The sequence below is a fragment of the Zea mays genome, chromosome 3 (assembly GCF_902167145.1).
Source record: "Zea mays cultivar B73 chromosome 3, Zm-B73-REFERENCE-NAM-5.0, whole genome shotgun sequence".
NCBI lineage: Eukaryota > Viridiplantae > Streptophyta > Magnoliopsida > Poales > Poaceae > Zea > Zea mays.
The window spans coordinates 203,161,726-203,182,925 of NC_050098.1; the positions used below are offsets into that span (position 1 = coordinate 203,161,726).

The 21,200-nt window shown below is 49.6% G+C and overlaps 1 protein-coding gene across 1 annotated transcript; it reads right to left on the reverse strand.

Moving 5' to 3' along the window:
* Positions 1–2,852: 2,852 nt before the first annotated feature.
* On the reverse strand, positions 2,853–7,796 carry LOC100272531 (uncharacterized). The gene is made up of 3 exons (NM_001147000.2): positions 5,463–7,796; positions 4,319–4,592; positions 2,853–3,688 (listed from the first exon to the last, which is right to left on the reverse strand). Exons 1-3 carry the CDS (start codon positions 7,547–7,549, stop codon positions 3,311–3,313), a joined length of 2,739 nt encoding a protein of 912 aa, NP_001140472.2. The 5' UTR covers positions 7,550–7,796; the 3' UTR covers positions 2,853–3,310.
* Between the last annotated feature and the right edge of the window lie 13,404 nt (positions 7,797–21,200).

Sequence of the window (21,200 nt, forward strand, 5' to 3'; positions counted from 1 at the left end):
GGCGGGTGTTTTAAGTTTTCCTCACAGATTAGTCCCTGAGCTACTATTCAAATAAGTCACTGACATTGCAGAAAACCCCTAGGTTCTTCTAATCCTAACCCGAGGTCCTTCCCCCAATTTAAACAGTACACGCGACGGAAGAAAAGGCGGAGGGGCTTACCGGCGGCGAGATTGCTCCGGTGAGGTGGCCGAGGGTGTAGGGGAGGTCCTAACGGTCACGACGATGTGCGGGTCACCGTCGGGGATGGTAGGAGTTGGCCGGTCCGCATGCGCAGGCGGGGGAGCTCGTCGACGGCGAGGAGTCCGGCCTATCCAGGGCGAAATTGACCAATCAAACGGGTCAGAGAGCTTCACCAGATATCAAGGAAGGTGTGTGCGTGAGGAATTGAAGAATGGCTCACCGGAGAGCTCGGTCCACGCGTGCAGGCGGGCGACCGAAGTCCGGCGGGGGTGATCTCGGGCTTCCGGTGAAGTTCTGCTGGGTCCGAGGGCTTGGAAAGCTTCACGGGCCACTAGCGAAGCTAACCGAAGCGCTGGCGCGACTTGGGGGTGACTGGAGTGGGCTGGCCACGGTGGCCGAAGCTCTGGCGGCAATGGCGGGCGGAAAAGAGCTCGCCGGAGCTAAGGAGGGGTGACTGGCCGGTGATGGTGAGCGCGGGGTGAAGTGAGGCGCGCCCGGGGAGGCTTTATAGGCGCGGGCGGGCACGACCGAGGGCAAGGGCGCGCGGCGGACTTGACTGAATGCCGAGGCGAGCGCACGCGCGGGTTGGGCGAGCGCCGGCGTGCCGACTAGGGTCGAACACGTGTGCCCGTGCGTTTTGCCCAAGTTCTGGCGCGTGTGGTCACTCATCCGAGTCTGCTCTCGCCTTGGTCAATGCACAAAACCTCTTCTCCTCCCTACAAGCTACCGATCTTGTGTGGAGGTCATAGGATTTTGCCTACTGGTTGCAGAGATATGGAGCCCGGAAATCCGGTTTGTCTCCCTGCTCAAACCCGAGGCAAATCCAGGGTTTTGTCGTGTCTAGGGCTCGCGTCCCAATGCCATCTTCTGGCATGCGACAGAGAGGTTAGTTAGGCACATTTTTGTTAATGGGGTTATTGGGATTTGAGTTAGGGATCAAGGTGAACACGCTTGATCTTTGGCTCAAGGTCTGAAATTCAGAATTTCCTATTGAGTCCCCACATGAGAAGCTTGCTTGGGGTTTTATTTGAATTATTTTGGCCAAGCTTCCTCAATCTTTATTGTTGCTTATTAAATATACTTCAATGTTTATAATTGGCCTAAGCCATGATTCTAAATTTTTCACACTTTTTTCCATTTTCTTGAATTTTGGTCATAGGGCTCAATTAGGGTTTTTGTTGGGGTTGCACATTTTGCCTTTTTGAAAAACCCATTTGCTTTGATCATGATACTTTTAAGTATAGGCTTAGTGGATCCTTTATTCTTAAGTCAATTTGATGCTCATGCTCAATTTGGTTCACATAAAATGATGGTTCATGGGTTAGCACTTTGAGAGAAACCCTAGGTGACACTGGGGTGTCACACTGATGTTTCATTAGATAGAGAATTGAGCGTGTTCTTGAGCTGTGACTGACGTTTTGATTCTTGCACTATTTTCTTGACTCGTGTGCGTGTTGTTGCTGTGAATTGAGATCTTGTGTGTATTGTTACTCCTCTTTACTCTTGTGCTTTGACTAAGATCATTTGTGTAAGGTGTGAGAGACTCCAGCTTATTGAGATTCCTCACAAATGAGATTTGATATAAGGAAGAAAACTGTAGTACTCAAGTTCGATCTTTGAATCACTTAAGAGGGGTTGAGTGCAACCCTTGACCGAAGGAGGTCACCTCAACGTGGAGTAGGCATTGGCCGAACCATGAGATAAAATCGTCGTGTCTCTTGTTTATTTACTTTATTGCGACTGTTGTCTTCTTGTGTTCTCATTTTCACTTGTATTATTGCTCCTAAGTTTGATACACCTATAAAAGGAGCAATCAAGTGAAGAAATCTTCTCTTTCTTCATCTCTATTTATAACAACTTGGTTTTAATTTTCACTAACATTCATTAAACCAAATTTGTGTTGTTTAGAGTTGATTTTTGCAGGATCGCCTATTCACCCCTCTAGGTGCTCTCAAGATTCTAGGTCGGACCTAGCCAGCACGGCGGCGACGGACGGTCTCCATGTGCAAAGTTATTCTTTTGAGGCAAAAGAAATAATAAATAGAAGCCAGTCTTGCACCTCTGCTACTACCAACAACAACTATATGCAATCATGTCTTATGTGCTACTACCAACAACAACTAATATGCAATCATGTCTTATGTGCAAAAGTGCAAGCAAGGTTTGAGACTACTCTATGGTTGTCCGTGCTAGGCGAAGAACTCAAAAATCCTTTGCCACTACAATCAAAGCGGCCACATAATCGCCAAGCATGCGGTGCTGATTGGCACTAAGGGCATATATAACCCTCAAACACCAGTTCGATTTTCTAAGTATAAAAGATAGCTAAGAAACTATAATCCAAAGACACTAATCATAAATACAGATAAAAAACACAGTGTAGGTAAAGTCATGAAGAGACGAGTTCTTCACGAAGAGCTCGTCTATTCTTTTCGCTTAGACCCTTGGAGACTCCATGTTAAATGAGGTTGTACATGCCATAACTGTAGATAAGTAGATCTGAAAATACGCTATCTTTCACCTAAAGGCTAGTTTAAAAACTTAAATCTCCTCCAGTGTTCCGGGGGATTGAGTGAAAAAATAACTCGTTTTCTCACTCAATCCCCGAAAATCCTAAAAGGGATTTAAGTTTCCAAACTATTTAGGCAATTCTCAGCGTACTAGCCCTGGATAATTAATTAAAATATAACCCAAACACAGAGGAGCCAAAATCTGGTTTTGAAGCAACTAATCAATTTAAACCTCACCCTTGAGATTGCTACTACCTACTACCGATAGTTCAAAAAGTGACACCACTTTGTAATGTCATGTTAATAAGGGATCATATCAGAAGCTGCGCACGGGCTCCTTTAGAAATTGCCACTCCTATAACTTCCCCCCAATTACTTCAGCCACACAGTTCCCTTTCCTTCTGTGAGGCTTTCATTTTACTTCAACCAGAAATGAGAAAGTCAAAGAATATGCCAAGTCGGCGAGTCAGCTATGAACATATGGATCTACGCCTTGCAGCAACAGACTACTATCTTGCCCAACTGGAGAAACTTGGAGTGCAGCAGATTGAGAAGCTTCCCCTCTGTAGAATTGACTATTGAAATAATCATTATATTCTGAAATTCAAGAGAAAACTGACTAAGACCCTCCAATTGGTGTATCACTGGTTTCTGATTGTTCGTCACCAATATCAAGTGATGAGATAGATGCGGCCAATTCATCAGCCGAATCAGATTCCAGTTCAGCTCCAGTGGCATCTGCAAGTGCGCTCAGCATAGCGACCACTTCAAATGTATCGTCCAGGTAGAATTTGGCTTTGCTTGGTTTTTGTCCCACAGTGCATGCAAACAATGATGTTCTTGGAGCAACCATATTCCTCTTAATGATATCGGCAATATTTTCAAACATGTCCTCATCGGACCTATCATCGCCGATGCACAATACGAAATCAGCCTGCTTTCCCCTCTCCTTCACTGATGCAAGTATCCTCTCGGCAACTATTCCCTTGCTTACTCCCTGCAGATTAGTGCACAACAAAAGAACTCATTTTAATTTACACAAGTAAATACAAGAAACTAAGTGAAGTCAATCATGCAAGGTAAAAACCATATCAATCAACTTATACCTTGCCACTAGTACTAACCACTTGCAGGAAATTTTTTGCATAAGGTAAGAAAGGTGGTAAAGTAACTACAGCCTAGTAGGCATAAGGCAAACAAAATAATGTTTTTCTACAAGGCTAGTAGGCTACTAAGACAAAATTCTAAAACCTGCAAGCATCAGCATGTTGCTTTTTAGAAAGTTGCTTTCACCACAACCAGACAAAAACCCAAAACAGGCCCAAATGAAATGAGATCTTCTATAACTGAGTGGTACTACATTAATACTGAACAAAAATAACGCCAACATATTTGCAACAAGAAAAAGTACTAGACTGGGTCCTTTCACACTTTTGAAGCTAAGTATCATATTAACTGTGAGAACAAAAGGTGCTATCTGAACTTCATGGTCTATAGACTACAGTTCAACTCTACCTTTTAGAATCGTAAAAATATAATATGGAATATTTTTAAGGCATAAATAATGAACTTATAAGTTGGAAACCACATACAAGAACGGGTTTGAATGGCTAAAAGATGAACGAACCTGTGGTTTGACTTCAACGATGAACTGGCCACTCTTGACAGAGACTGGTTCATTTGCTAGTACACTTTCCAGGTGATCAAGCAGCTCCTTTGCCTGTGAGGATCCAAAGCCTGGGTCAGCATCCTGATGGTGCCACACCAAGGCACTTTCTTTTGTCTCAATGTAGGATCCATCAGTTGCTTCTGTATACAAATTCATCACTGGCTTTGCCATTTGCATCCATCCAAAGTCCATGGCCTGAGTGCATGTTTGCCACTCTTCTTCGCTAGACCACCTACCAAAATTTTGAAATCTTATTTCACATAGCCTTTCTAGCTAAGACAATTCAGTAAGAGCCGATTAAACCAATTACTGCAATTAACTAACTAGCAAACAAGATAGCCCATTAACTAACTAGCAAACAAGATAGCCTATGATTGATCTATCACATTCATGTTCTTATATAATCTCTAGGTTAAGGCCCCGTTTGGTTTGAGGGACTAAAGATTAGTCCATCTATTTTAGTCTCATTTAGTCACTAAATTGCCAAACGGTGGGACTAAAATAGGGACTAAACTGTTTTAGTCTCTAGTCCCTCAAGGGGTGACTAAAAGGGACTAAACCATATAAATTCCACTTTTTGCCCCTTCTTTATTTCAGTTGCACTAATGACAGGAGAATGATAATGGGTATCTTAGTCCTCTTATGATTCATTTAATGTGTTTTGAATAGTTTTAGTCCCTAGAACCAAACATAGTAGGGATTAAACTTTAGTCTCCTAACTAAACTTTAGTCCATGAACTAAAGGAACCAAACGGGGCCTAAGTGATGTTAACGCTCCATACAATCCGAAAATGGGAAACATTAAGAACCAACTTAACAGCCTCCATACAATATTTTAGTGCTAAATCACAATTAAGGGTTTTCTTTTCTAATTTCTTCTCAGATGCACTACACCTCTTCCCAGTTCCCAGTTTCACAGAAAATGTAATCAATGCAATTTGAGATGTTGCGCAAATAACCAAACCAACAGTTTCAATGTTTAGTAATAGCAATGAAAAAACAAGACCGCTGTACTGTTTTTTCTAGTTATAGAAAAAAACAGTATCCAGATGCAACTACTTCACCCAAAAAAATACACTTGTGCAGAAATGGAAAACCATACCTCAAGAAGTAACCATGTTCAGCTGCAATCCCCAATTTTGGACATGAGGAGAACCACTTTCCTAACATATCTTTGTCTCTACCACTGACAAGAAAAACGATGTTTCTACTATCTGAGCAAAGGGTATTGATGATGTTCAAAACCTCTGGACTAGGTTCCTTGTTGATTGAAGTTTGAGGAACCAGTGTTCCATCATAATCAAGCAATATAGCCCTGCTCCCTGAAATCTCATAAGCATTAACAATTGAATCCATGTTAAGCTTTCTGAAATGAGCGTCCAAGGCCACCACCCTGAAACCAAAACCCAACCCTATGCCCCAACATGTCCTCTTAAAGTGGTCCCTACAAGCCCTTTCCAAGTCTAGGATGAAGCTCTTTGACCAATAAGCAACATCATGGCTGCTGACATAACGGTAATGTTTCTCATGCCTCAACTGTTTTTCCTGTTCTGGCATTGAAATGGCCTCATTCATCGCCTCTGCTGTTGCCTCTATATTCCATGGATTGACCCTAATAGCACCACTCAGTGACGGCGAGCAGCCAATAAACTCTGACACAACCAGCATGCTCTTCTTTGGCCCACCCACCTCTGATACTGACTCAGATCCTGGTGCACCCTGCCTACAGACAATGTACTCATATGGTGTCAAGTTCATCCCATCCCTCACAGCAGTCACAACCACGCATTCCGCTATCGTATAATAGGCAATCTTCTCGACACTTGACACATCACGATCGATGAAAACAACAGGGCTATACCCTGACTGGCCAAAGTCTCCATTGATCCTCTGGCAGCTCTCCTCAATCTCAGCCTGGATGGCTTCCAGATCCTTACCCCTTCCACGGGCTGGGTTAGCAATCTGCACTAACACTGCTCTCCCCTGCCACTTGGGATGTGTTCTCAACATGTTCTCAAATGCAAGAAGCTTCAAATTGATCCCCTTAAAGATATCCATATCATCCACACCAAGCAAGACAGTTTTGCCCTGAAACTGCTGTTGAAGCTCAGAAAGCCTCCACTCCCTATCAGGCAAGCGCAGACCCGACTCCAACTGACCCATATGAACTCCCACTGGCATGATCTTGATCCCTACAGTGCGGCCAAAGTAATCCAATCCAATGTGCCCACGCTTTGACTGGTATTCAATTCCCAGCATCCTACTGCAGCACGAGAGGAAGTGCCTGGCGTAATCAAAAGTGTGGAACCCAATGAGGTCACAATTGAGCAGCGCCTTCAGTATCTCGTCGCGAACAGGGAGGGTGCGGTAGATCTCGGACGAGGGGAAGGGGCTGTGGAGGAAGAATCCGATGCGGAGGCGGTTGAAGCGGCGGCGGAGAAAGGTAGGCAGCGCCAGGAGATGGTAGTCGTGAACCCAGACGTAGTCATCCTCCGGGTTGATTACCTCCACGACCTTCTCGAAGAAGAACTTGTTGGCGAGCACGTACGCCTCCCAAGCGCTGCGGTCGAAGCGACCGTTGCCGGGTGACGAAGTGGCGACGGAGGAAGAGGTAGCGGCGGCGGACGCGGAAGCGGGCGATGAGAAGGGGAGCATGTAGTGGAACAGAGGCCAGAGCTGGCGCTTGCAGAAGCCGTGGTAGAACCGGTCGTTGAGGTGGTCAGGGAGGAACACCGGCGCGCAGCGGAATCGGTCGAGCAGCGTCTGCGACACCTCGTCCTGCTCGGCTGCGGGGACGTCGGCGCGGAGCGATCCGACGAAGAGCACCTCCATCTCGTCGGGAATGCCGTCGCGGAGCTGGAGTAGGAGCGAGTCGCCGTCCCACGAGAAGGACCACCCTCGGCCGTCGGGCCTGCGGCGCGCGACGATGGGCAACTGATTCGAGACCACTATGAGGCGGTCCACCGCCACCGACGAGGGCACGTCGGAGGCGACGCTGCTGGTCGCGGCCGGCTCCGACTCGTCCTCGCCGTCGAGCTCCGACAGCGTCCCCGGCACCGTCATCACCCGCGACATCCGCCGCAGCCCGAACGACCCATGTCTCTGCCGCCCGCTGCCGCCGGCCGGGCCCAGCGCCGCGAAGTTGCCCTCCGCGAGGTCGAGCAGGTTGGTATACGACCGCGACATCATGGCTGAAACACCGAGCGGAGAGAAAAGCTTCGCCGCGAGATGTGAGCACGCCCTAGCCGGCCCGGCTACCCCTTCGGATCAGCAGGACCGAGATTGTCACCAAACTCTTGGGGGGTGGGGGGAGGGGGGTTGGGTGTTCCTCTTTGATCTGATCTGATGGCGGCGGCTCGAGAGAGAGGGAGGTGGTGTGGCCTGTGGGTTGGCCAATTCGGAATGGGTACGCGACCAGAGAGGGAGGCGAGAGGTCGGGGAGGGGGTGAAGGCAGAGACTCGCCCGTATATTCCACGGGTGTGTTGGGCTCGGGCGCTCGGCGCGTGAGGCCTCTCCTGGACCACTAATCACTGATATATGGACCCTTTGGTTTGTCGGTGTGTTAGGGCTCCTTGGACCGCGCCTAGGCACGAGATGCCTCGTGAAAAGAGGATAAGGTTGCGCTCCCCCCATGCCAGCTGGCGTCATGCGACCCACCTTCATCTGTAGGCATGTAGGGGCCCTTGGACGATACAGATACGAGCATTTTTGGCCGCACCGGTATGATCAATGGCTGTGATCGCTCTGAGGGGCTGATGGTTCCAATGGCATTGGGGCTCGTTCAAGAAGTGTTGGCAAATTTAGTCATGTTTGGGAACGCATTATTTTTATAGTCTCAAGACAATTCTATAATCCCTTTGATGTACTATTTTTTGACGTTCTACCGTCATTTAAGGTTGTGGGGGTGGATATCCTCTTGATCCAAATGAGACTCTCGATCCAAATGAGACGTATTCTCTATATGGGTTGACTGGCTGAATAAACTTAGCGCACAATACAAGCACTCTATTGTAATCTAAACCATCTAGGAGATATAGAAGGAAACGGACTTGTAACCCAAGCCATGCCAGACTATATAAAGCAAGTGAGGGATCTTCCTCCAAGGAATGTGATTTCATACACACACCCCTCCCCCCGGTCTCTCTCATCAAACATACAAACCCTAGCCCTCATTGAGTCATTGTAAGCTCCAGATATCAAAGCAAAATATGATATAGGGTATTACGCATCTCGCGACCCAAACATGTATAATTCGTTGTGTTTTTGTCGTGACATTGACGTCCTACCCAAAAGCACGTGGGTAACCCCATGGTGCGCGGGAGGGTCACAAACATCGACAGCTGACGCGTTAGAGGTTCGATGTCGATCTACGACAGTTCAATGGTCGTCATCTTCAACAACAATTTCAAGTTCGAGATTGGAGCGTATCTGATCTCTAACTCAGATCTGCTCGACCGTGGCATCACTACGGCTCTGTTTGCAATTCGTCGATTTGGTCATCTAGGAGGCGCAAGACTTCAAAACGTGTACAACAGATCATCTATCCTGTTATCCAATTGCTAGTATCTCACGAAGACATCTTAACAGTCGTCTGCGACCTGTTCGTCAGATGGATGATCCTGCTGGAATAATTCACCAAATCCGATCCGACTGTTTTGGAACTAAGCGCACTGATCGCTCGGCATACAGATTGGAAAAGAATTGATTCTATTATCATGGAGTTCAAGTAGCTATCAGATTCGTCGACTGATAAAATCTGTCTACAAGAATTTGTTGCTACCTGACGTCAGCAGGGGGGGCTCAAGTATCAATCATCGACCAAGGCAACAGGAGTGGCTGATACGATCATACACATGCTTGGGCGGAAATCAAGCATGCTACCAGCCAGCGCATGCATGCATTAGTTAATTGAAGGAAGCTCTAATCAGGATGAGAGGAAGGGATCGCGCCAAAGCCTACTCTGGTACTAAACTTATGAAAAATTCTATGTCACCGATCGTCGCCTGTTTTGTCGGTCTGGACTCAATCTTAAATCAGTCCACCTGGTGTTGATCTACGCCGAACATATTCGCTTTGCATACCAAGCTACTCGGATTTTCTCCTGGTCATTGAGAAGACATACCTCATATTGGCGCAAAAAATCTACGATGTGCTGAGTCAGCGTATTGGTGCTATCATTAACTATCTCTAATTAACACCGCCTGTGGTGAAGGGCAATGAGTTGTCAACTACTTGTTGGCGTCGATCTGGGCACTGCCCGACTGGTTGGAGGGAAACGCGTCGGACGGGCTCGACCGCGTGGAGGGGCTGGCTCAAGGTGTGGGGCTGTGGGCTGTTGTGTGCGGTCTGGTTCACTGCTGCTCTGAGCGCTCTCCGTGCTCCGTTCACAAAAATGCTTCAGGATGGAGCTCCATTCCCTCTTTTCCTAATTTTGATATGATGTGTTCTATTTCAGAGAAAGGACACAAGGTGACAAGGGTACAAGGGGAGGGACGTGAGGTGCAGAACTAGAGGCTTCATTTTGCATTTGTTTTGATCTTGTTCGAATGCATGTGAATTGAGTTCTAATTTGCAACTGTACTTGTGTGGTCGCCATGTTTGCAATTTTAAATGCAACTTTAAATTCAAAGCCATGGATTAACCAAAACCATGCAATGGAAATATTTTGTCTCTAAAGAGATGTTGGATTAAACTAATGTAAAATATATCATGGTTGTGTCATAGCATTTGGTAAACTGTAGTATTATAAATTGTTTCCAAACAGGCCCTTTATCTGTTCCTGGGAGCCAATCGTCTTCCCCGCGGCAATGACATAGTGGTGGGGTATGTGAGTTGGGCGTCTGGTTGCAAGAAAAACGTGTCACGTACAATAACTGCAACGACGCGTGGCTCGTGTGACGTCAGCTGTGACGAGTAAGGAGTGACCCTCGGCCACGTCCTCTGCTCTATCCATCTCCCCCGTGTCGTTACCTTTGTCGCCCGAATTATCAAATCTATGTTCACACAAGAATACGGAATTACGGAGTGGTCGTTTTAGTGTTTGCTTTGCTCTTGTTATTTTCACCCCAAGAAAAGCTACGTATCGCTGGATTTTGTACATAGTGTTTTCAGCCAGCCAAGCAGGTGCGGCGAGCCAACTTTGTGACGCTGCTGAATAGAACAGGAAGACGTCGATGTAATCTGGAGGTAATCCAAGTAATTGACCTGTGCACACCGCTTAACGAAGAAGTCCAGACCAAGCTTGTTTGTTTATTTCTCCGAACCGATGCTGCCAAAAGACCCCTGCCTCGCGAGGCGGAGGCACGTCGTCCAGCAAAAGAGCACGAGTTGGCGCAGGCGAGGGCGCGGTCAGCTAGCTGGTCGTTGCCGGACGCCAACTCGGAGCTGACTGGTCCACGAGACGGCAACTCGATCCATCGCCGACTCGCCGTACGTGTTGATCGGGCGAGGACCGGAGCCCGGACCACGACTGGCTGGCCAGCAACAGTTGATTAGTTGAACTTGAATCACGTTTCACGTGGTGGTGGGTGGACCAGGTGGTGGCTGTGCCGTGGCAGGTGTCGGGTCGGCATTTCCCTGCGGGGCGGGGCGGAGCGAGCCCCGCCCGACCCGCGCGCGTGAAGGCTGCTGTGGGAGCGGTCGCGCTAGCTGCGTCCGCGTAGACGTCGAGTCAGCCACCCTTCCTCCTTGTGCATTTTTAGGCGTACAAGTTATTACATGCAAAAAAAAAGGCATTGCACAACTGTCTTATCCTATTCTCTGCGTGGATTCCAGGTCGGACCCAGCCAGCGCGGCGGCGACGGCCGGTCTCCGTGCGCAAAGCTGTTCTTTTTAGGCCAAAAAGAAACAATAGACGACAGGCAGTCACCGCTACTTGCACGGACATGTACTGATATACAGACGTCATTTTAGGGTGCCGTTGCAGCTGATCTGCATCTTGTTCCGTCAGATGGCGATCAGGAGAGTCCATGCGGCTGCCTGCCTGCCTGTCCACACAAAAGTAAGTTGCACGCCAACTTTTCTAAAAGGAGGCAAGTCTCTCTCTTTTTTTACCAAAAAAAACACACACGTTCTAGTTCTTATTTTAATCAATTTTAGGTTCTACTCCGTTTGATTTGACTTTTTTAAGACCGTAAACTTAAAAACAATTCAATGAGACAACTGTTGAGCTCACCTGCCTGGAAGGATACAATGTGTACTACCCAAATGTTCTCAATTTGACTCCCATCAAATTAATCGAAGAATATACTACATGCGTGTATCCCAATGTTCCCATCACTTTGACTACAATCAAATTAGTTATCTCAAACTACTTTAACAGTACGAACAACAAAGATAAAATAGATACTGTCGGTATCCTGAATCAGGAGTACCATCTTCTATAGTATGAAGGCGCTGCACCCGTACGATGCCTCCAGGTCGCACGGAGAGTGGCACCTGACCCCGCCACGTGGACAGGCCTAAAGGTACCACGTGGCGAGGAAGGATAATACATCCCAGGAAGCACCATCGGGTCCAGACCTCCACAAAGGAACACCGGACCCCTGTGAGTACGAGTCCGGAGCTCCCGAGGAGACATGTCGGGTCCCTCGGGTGGTTCCCAGCCCCCCCCCCCCCCCGAGAGAGGTCCGGGCCTCAGCAAAGTTCCGGGACGGGGAGGACCCCAGCACGGGCAAGGGTCCGGTACCGACACGTGTCCAGACTTTGTTGTACGCTCCCCGCTCATGCGGAGACCCGCCACGACCGCGCGGCTTGTGGCCCGTAACATAAGCCAACGGGCCGAGCCTGACGTAAGGCCCATACAGTTGTGCAGTCTTTGCATTTATTGCGGAGAGGACGCGCCGCCTGCCACCACGCTGACGGGCGACGCGCCCTCTCAGCATTTAATGCGTCCTATCCAATCCGCCGACAGACGGCATCAGGGTCACCCAACAGACGTCGCGCCAGACCAGTCTGTTGATGAACAGTGCGCCCGTGCCGAGCGGCGCATAGTACTCATCATCCCTTCTACAAGAAGCTTTCCCTGCACGCCGAGGATATAGAGATCTCGGGCGTCAGGGCACAAGAAGATCGCCCCAGCAGCACACATTTGTGGCTCCAAGCGCTATATTCTTTATGTCCCTGGGCCCACATGTCGGGGCCCAGTACCTTTGTGCATGCCCCCCTTCAACTATAAAAGGGGAGGCATGCAACGTTACACACAAGCTGAATCTTCTAGACCCAACTTTAGCCTCACAAGTTCATACAAGCTCTCAAGCAATACATCACACTTTGGAGTAGGGTGTTACGCTCCGGCGGCCCGAACCACTCTAAATCCTTATGTGTTCTTGTGTGCTTCCCACTTTTCCAACTAACAAGAAAAACACTTAGGCCCCTCCTCATCTTAGGATTTAGGGTGGGTGCACTCCGCCACCCGGCCGGAGATTTGCTCTCCGACATTTGGCGCGCCAGGTAGGGGGCTAGGCTTTAGGTTTTTGCTTGTCTCCTTGCTCAAGCATGATGGTGCGAATCATTGAGCACCGTGACGAGACTTCTGTGGATTTCGCGGCGGAGGAAGAGGATGCTTCCTCCACGCCGCAAGTTCCCAGTCGCCCCGTGCCAGGCACTGCTGTTGTGCACGCCGCTCGGCAGCACACGACTGCGTAGACATCTCGGACTCCATCGAGGGCGACTCCGGGAGCATTGTCAGCAGCCAGGGAGTTGTTGTGACACCCTCCAAGCTCCACGGCCTCACCTGGGGCCATGAAGCAATGGCGGGATGACCGCGTCCTCGACCTAGACGGGGTAGAATGTGCCATACCGAGCAGTCGGTCGACCAAAAAAAACACACACGTTCTAGTTCTTATTTTAATCAATTTTAGGTTCTACTCCGTTTGATTTGACTTTTTTAAGACCGTAAACTTAAAAACAATTCAATGAGACAACTGTTGAGCTCACCTGCCTGGAAGGATACAATGTGTACTACCCAAATGTTCTCAATTTGACTCCCATCAAATTAATCGAAGAATATACTACATGCGTGTATCCCAATGTTCCCATCACTTTGACTACAATCAAATTAGTTATCTCAAACTACTTTAACAGTACGAACAACAAAGATAAAATAGATACTGTCGGTATCCTGAATCAGGAGTACCATCTTCTATAGTATGAAGGCGCTGCACCCGTACGATGCCTCCAGGTCGCACGGAGAGTGGCACCTGACCCCGCCACGTGGACAGGCCTAAAGGTACCACGTGGCGAGGAAGGATAATACATCCCAGGAAGCACCATCGGGTCCAGACCTCCACAAAGGAACACCGGACCCCTGTGAGTACGAGTCCGGAGCTCCCGAGGAGACATGTCGGGTCCCTCAGGTGGTTCCCAGCCCCCCCCCCCCCCCCCCCGAGAGAGGTCCGGGCCTCAGCAAAGTTCCGGGACGGGGAGGACCCCAGCACGGGCAAGGGTCCGGTACCGACACGTGTCCAGACTTTGTTGTACGCTCCCCGCTCATGCGGAGACCCGCCACGACCGCGCGGCTTGTGGCCCGTAACATAAGCCAACGGGCCGAGCCTGACGTAAGGCCCATACAGTTGTGCAGTCTTTGCATTTATTGCGGAGAGGACGCGCCGCCTGCCACCACGCTGACGGGTGACGCGCCCTCTCAGCATTTAATGCGTCCTATCCAATCCGCCGACAGACGGCATCAGGGTCACCCAACAGACGTCGCGCCAGACCAGTCTGTTGATGAACAGTGCGCCCGTGCCGAGCGGCGCATAGTACTCATCATCCCTTCTACAAGAAGCTTTCCCTGCACGCCGAGGATATAGAGATCTCGGGCGTCAGGGCACAAGAAGATCGCCCCAGCAGCACACATTTGTGGCTCCAAGCGCTATATTCTTTATGTCCCTGGGCCCACATGTCGGGGCCCAGTACCTTTGTGCATGCCCTCCTTCAACTATAAAAGGGGAGGCATGCAACGTTACACACAAGCTGAATCTTCTAGACCCAACTTTAGCCTCACAAGTTCATACAAGCTCTCAAGCAATACATCACACTTTGGAGTAGGGTGTTACGCTCCGGCGGCCCGAACCACTCTAAATCCTTATGTGTTCTTGTGTGCTTCCCACTTTTCCAACTAACAAGAAAAACACTTAGGCCCCTCCTCATCTTAGGATTTAGGGTGGGTGCACTCCGCCACCCGGCCGGAGATTTGCTCTCCGACATTTGGCGCGCCAGGTAGGGGGCTAGGCTTTAGGTTTTTGCTTGTCTCCTTGCTCAAGCATGATGGTGCGAATCATTGAGCACCGTGCCGAGACTTCTGTGGATTTCGCGGCGGAGGAAGAGGATGCTTCCTCCACGCCGCAAGTTCCCAGTCGCCCCGTGCCAGGCACTGCTGTTGTGCACGCCGCTCGGCAGCACACGACTGCGTAGACATCTCGGACTCCATCGAGGGCGACTCCGGGAGCATTGTCAGCAGCCAGGGAGTTGTTGTGACACCCTCCAAGCTCCACGGCCTCACCTGGGGCCATGAAGCAATGGCGGGACGACGTCGACCGACTGCTCGGTATGGCACATTCTACCCCGTCTAGGTCGAGGACGCGGTCATCCCGGCGTCAACACGAGGCGTCGGCATCTGTGTGCTCGCCTTCAGTAAGGGGTGCACAGACCAACGACCTCCGGGCAGAACTCAACCGTAGGCGTGCAGGAGAGGATGCCCGGGTCTCGTTGGAAAGGGCACGCGAGCGCCGCCAAAACATACATGGTCGCAACCTCGACCAAGACTTCGCTGCGGTTGCACCGCAGACACCGATGGGCACCCGGTCCCAAACGGGTGCCCCCTTGGCCGGTTGGGGTTGCGCCGCCCTCGTGGATCACCTCCGCACGGCGTTGTGGCCGCCCAAGTTCCGACCGCACCTGCCGGAAAAGTACGACGGAACATCGAACCCGTCGGAATTCATGCAGGTGTACGTCACTGCCATCACGGCAGCAGGTGGGAACACGACTGTGATGGCGACATATTTCCATGTGGCCTTGTCTGGACCAGCCCGAACCTGTCTCATGAACCTCACCCCGGGGTCAGTCTGCTCCTGGGAGGAGCTCTACGCGCGGTTCGTTGCGAACTTCGCCAGTGCTTACCAGCAGCACGGTGTGGAGGCCCACCTCCATGCGGTAAAGCAGGAGCCCGGAGAGACCCTCTGAAAGTTCATCTCCCGCTTCACCAAGGTGCGAGGTACTATACCTCGTATTTCTGATGCTTCCATCATCACGGCCTTCCGACAAGGAGTACGTGATGAAAAAATGTTGGAGAAGTTGGCCACGCACGACGTGGAAACTGTCCCCACACTCTTCGCTCTGGCCGATAAATGCGCCAGAGCCGCCGAGGGTCATGCATGGCACTCAGCCCCACAAACCGGAGCTGCCCAGTCGGGTGGCTCGGGCGCCGTCCCCCGGGACGGAAAGAAGAAAGAGAAGAAGGACCGCGACTACCAGAGGCTGCGATCCACCGCTCTAGTGGTCGCAGCCGCGACCGTAGGCCAGGGCGACCGCAACAAACGCCCACGGCCGCAGAGGGTAACAGTGGCTCATGCCCTGTGCACCCCAACGGTCGCCACAACGCCGCGGAGTGTCGCGAGATCATTGACCTCGCGAAATGCGTCAGTGAGCGACGCGAACAGTCTTCCAAAGACGGCTCTCCACCTCATCGCCGACTAGGCAAAGAAAAGGTGGACGACAACGAAGTAGCTGCGGTAGAGCGGGACCTCGGGTATCAGTCGCCCGAGGGGGACCTGAAGGATGTCTTCGTTGGAGGTTCCTACTCCGGTGAAGACAACTAGACGGACCCCAGAGGGATCCCGTGCTCCCTGGTCTACGGAGCCGAAGCATGCCTTCCTCCGGAAACCCTTCTGGATTCTCCACGGGTCCAGGCTTCCAACAGGTACACGCGGAAGTGACCATAACCAGAGACAAGGGCTCCCGTGTCAAATGCAGGTGGGGACCCAGGGTCGGGACCTAGCTCTACGACAGGTACCAAACCAAGAAGGGCTCCGTAACTCTCCCCCAGCTGGGAAGGACCCTTCAAGGTAACGGGAATACACCGACCCAGGGGTAGCCATCTAGCTACGACTGGAGGAGTGCCTTACCCCGATGCCGAAACATCTCTGTAAGTTCTATCCATAGAGCAATTCTGAGGGGTCGAATCTGTTTCCCTTTTTTGCAACTAGGTAACGCATACGTGTACGACAATCTGGTGGGGTCTATCCCCATAAGCCCGGTCTATTGGTCTGCACACATGCAAGATGAGTTATAAAGAAAAATTGCCCCTTAGTTATGCCCCTATGATAGATCCACCTCACTGCTCCATGGTCTTACCATGTAGTTTTTCAGATAATGCTTTTTAAATAACCCACCCGTATGGTTCCTATCGGTCCTAACGTTACGACGTCCGAATTGAACAGCCAGGCTCGCATCTAGGGCCCCCGATACGAAAGTTGGGAGGTCCGACAGCCTGGGAGCCGGCCCTAAAGAACGGGACCCCGTTCCATGGGGTGGTCCGGAGCCCGTGTAGCCACTCAGCCTGATCCCGTACCGTGGGCCTGCATGCTCCACCACTCCGTGACGGGTACTTAGTATTTGGGGCTATAAGTCCTGCGGGTCTGACAACCTCGGGACCGGAGCTAGAGAATGGGCATTAGTCTCCTGGGTGGTCCGGAGCCCGTGCAGCCGCTCAGCCTGGTCCCGTATCGTGGGCCTGCACGCTCCACCGCCCTGCGGCAAGTGCCCTAGTATCTAGAATCGCGACCCAAGGGGGTCCGGACACGCAACTTGGCCAGCTGGACTAAAACCTGCGAGGCCCGAGCATGTATCAAAGGACGGCTAATGTTAGACAGGGAACCCTATGAGGTGTACTACTAATGCTTCCTAGCTAAAGCTGTGTACAGATCCAAATCCCGGCGAAGCTGCCTCCCGAGGATTGTTGACAACCTTTTCAGAAACGCTGGTATCCAACCTCAACACATCAAGCCTGCATCCCAGGTGGGCGGGCCAGGTACCAAGAAGGAGTCAACAATATCGCACACAACAGGAACAAGTTGAAAATAGATAAGTGCTAATACTGCTTAACAAATAGTACTCTTGAGTACCTTACAATAAGCGAAAGTATTACATTTATTTTCAAGTGGAGCTCTAGTTCCATTTCTACTCTGCAGGTATGAACTACCTCCACACCAGTAAGGGTCGCGGGATAGCTAGCTCCGAGCGGCTCGCCAGCGGAGGCGACCACATCAACACCGACGGTGGCGGCCACCTCTGCATCAACGACTTGCCAAGCAGCGGCGATCATCTCAGCATGTACGCCGCTGCGAAAGGGTCCTCGCCCCGTCTTCCTACGGGGGGCGACAACGAGGCCATTAAAGCCAAAGAGTTGGGGGCCGACGACAGGTGGCACTGACGGTCTCGCCAGCGGAGGCAACCACCTCTGCAGTGGGGAGCCTCACCAGCGGCGACGACCACCTCAGCACCGACTAGGGATGGATTCGGATGTCTGGAGATTCGAAATATCCGTATTCGTATTCGGATAAAGTGCTAATATGGATATTCATATTCGTATTCGATTTTAATATGGATGTTAAATAGACATATCCGAATTCGTTTCTTCTCTTTCCGGTTTAAGATTCGTATTCGATAACATTCGACAAAACCGTGAAATATCCGATACTATTTGTATTCGAAAGAAAAAAGTATTCAATAAAATCATTTTAAACTTACTTTTATTACTAATTACTAATTACCAGTGATTTTAAACATTAAATTGAGAGCACCTAGAGGGGGGGTGAATAGGTGATCCTGTAAAACTTAAACTTATAGCCACAAAAACTTGTTAAGTGTTAGCACAATTATTGCCAAGTGGCTAGAGAGGAGTCTCAACAAAACACAGTACCACAAGAGATCAAACACAGAGAGAACACAGTGGTTTATCCCGTGGTTCGGCCAAGACCAACGCTTGCCTACTCCACGTTGTGGCGTCCCAACGGACGAGGGTTGCAATCAACCCCTCTCAAGCGGTCCAAAGACCAACTTGAATACCACAGTGTTTTGCTTTGCCTTTCAATATCCCGTTTGCGAGGAATCTCCACAACTTGGAGTCTCTCGCCCTTACACTTAAGATTCACAAAGAAATACGGAGTAAGGGAGGGAATGAGCAACGCACACAAGACTTCAAAAGATCAGAGCAACATGCATACAAGCAGCAACAAGAGCTCGCAACACAACTCAAAGAGTTCACAACTCCACAAGAGCTCTATATGCTATCACAATGAAACGAATGCGTGAGATCGATGTCTTGGTGCTTAGAGATGTTGTAGGAATGCTTGGTTTTCTTCTCCATGCGCCTAGGGGTCCCTTTTATAGCCCCAAGGCAGCTAGGAGCCGTTGAGAACAAATCTGGAAGGCCATCCTTGCCTTCTGTCGTCGGGCGCACCGGACAGTCCGGTGCACACCGGACACTGTCCGGTGCCCGATTTCTTTCCTTAACAGGCGCAGCCGACCGTTGCCGACCGTTGCAGATCTGGCGCACCGGACAGTCCGGTGCACACCGGACAGTCCGGTGCCTCCTTCCGACCGTTGGCCAGACCACGTGTCGCGCGCAGATTCCGCGGCCGACCGTTGGCTCGGCCGACCGTTGGCTCACCGGACAGTCCGGTGCACACCGGACAGTCCGGTGAATTTTAGCCGTACGCCGTCGGCAAATTCTCGAGAGCGGCGTCTTCAGGTCGAGGCAGCCTGGCGCACCGGACACTGTCCGGTGCACCACCGGACAGTCCGGTGCCCCAGACCGAAACAGCCTTTTTGGCTGTACACAGCCAACATTCTCCTTTTCTTCTTCTCTCTGTTTCTAACACTTAGACAAATATATTAGTACACAAAACCAATGTACTAAGGCTTAGAAACATACCTTTACTTGTGATTTGCACTTTGTTCATCCATGGGCATAGATTCACATTTAAGCACTTGTGTTGGCACTTAATCACCAAAATACTTAGAAATGGCCCAAAGGCACATTTCCCTTTCAATCTCCCCCTTTTTGGTGATTTATGCCAACACAACATAAAGCAACTAGAACAAGTGCAAAATCACTTCAAATAGAACTCAAATCTATTTTGATTCATTTTGGCATATATGGATCATCCTTTGCCACCACTTGGTTTGTTTTTGCAAATCAAACTCAAATCTCTATCTCTAAGTCAAACACACATGTTGAAGCATAAAGAGAGTCATTCCAAAAGAGATTGATCAAAGATTTCAAAAACTCCCCCTATTTCCCATAATCATTACTTCTCCTCACAAGAAACCAACTTTTGACAAAAGAGACAATAAGAGAGTTTTGACAAAACAAAAAGCTCTATTTCACTATTTTCAAAATTTCTCAAGTGGTAGCTGATCCATTTATTGCTTTGGCCTTTATTTTCTCCCCCTTTGGCATCAAGCACCAAAACGGAATCAACTTTGGCCCTTTAACCCCATTGCCTCACCAAAAATCTCCAATTAAGAGCAAATGGCAATAAGAGTTCATTAGATGGACTTGGAATAAGTTACCCTCTCATCGGAGTGCAGTGGAAGTCTTTCATGGTCCAAGTCCACCTTTTCCCTTTCAATCCTCCTTCGAGACTAAATCAAGCAAACTCAAGCATATGGTTAGTCTCAAAGGGTCAAGTTGTAACACATCTCCCCCTAAACATGTGCATCACTTTGCAACGGACTTGTGAGGTCCAGGGAGTGTTTGTACAACTTGAGCACCTCAATAAACAACAAAATGCAGAATGAACATGATCAAAGGCATAAACACATGTATGCTACAATTCAATCCAAGTTCCGCGAATCTAAGACATTTAGCTCACTACGCAGCCTGCAAAAGGTCTTCTCATCTAGAGGCTTGGTAAAGATATCGGCTAGCTGGTTCTTGGTGCTAACATGAAACACTTCGATATCCCCCTTTTGCTGGTGGTCTCTCAAAAAGTGATGCCGGATGTCTATGTGCTTTGTGCGGCTGTGCTCAACAGGATTTTCCGCCATGCGGATAGCACTCTCATTATCACATAGGAGTGGGACTTTGCTCAGATTGTAGCCAAAGTCCCTGAGGGTTTGCCTCATCCAAAGTAGTTGCGCGCAACACTGTCCTGCGGCAACATACTCGGCCTCAGCGGTGGATAGGGCAACGGAGGTTTGTTTCTTAGAGTTCCATGACACCAGGGACCTTCCTAAGAATTGGCACGTCCCCGATGTGCTCTTCCTATCGACCTTACATCCAGCATAGTCGGAATCTGAGTATCCAACCAAGTCAAAGGTAGACCCCTTTGGATACCAGAGCCCAAAGCAAGGCGTAGCAACTAAATATCTAAGAATTCGCTTCACCGCCACTAAGTGACACTCCTTAGGATCGGATTGAAATCTAGCACACATGCATACGCTAAGCATAATATCCGGTCTACTAGCACATAAATAAAGCAAAGAACCTATCATGGACCGGTATGCTTTTTGATCAACAGACTTACCTCCTTTGTTGAGGTCGGTGTGTCCGTCGGTTCCCATCAGAGTTTTTGCGGGCTTGGCGTCCTTCATCCCAAACCGCTTTAGCAGATCTTGCGTGTACTTCGTTTGGGAGATGAAGGTGCCGTCCTTGAGTTGCTTCACTTGGAACCCAAGGAAGTAGTTCAACTCGCCCATCATCGACATCTCGAATTTCTGCGTCATCACCCTGCTAAACTCTTCACAAGACTTTTGGTTAGTGGAACCAAATATTATGTCATCGACATAAATTTGGCACACAAACAAATCACCATCACATGTCTTTGTAAAAAGAGT

Coding starts and splice junctions, on each gene's coding strand:
- LOC100272531 (NM_001147000.2), bottom strand. CDS start 7,549: ATGATGTCGCGGTCGTATACCAACCTGCTCGACCTCGCGGAGGGCAAC. Junction 4,593..5,462: donor GAACATGGTTACTTCTTGAG/GTATGGTTTTCC, acceptor AAATTTTGGTAG/GTGGTCTAGCGAAGAAGAGT. Junction 3,689..4,318: donor TCGTTGAAGTCAAACCACAG/GTTCGTTCATCT, acceptor ACTAATCTGCAG/GGAGTAAGCAAGGGAATAGT.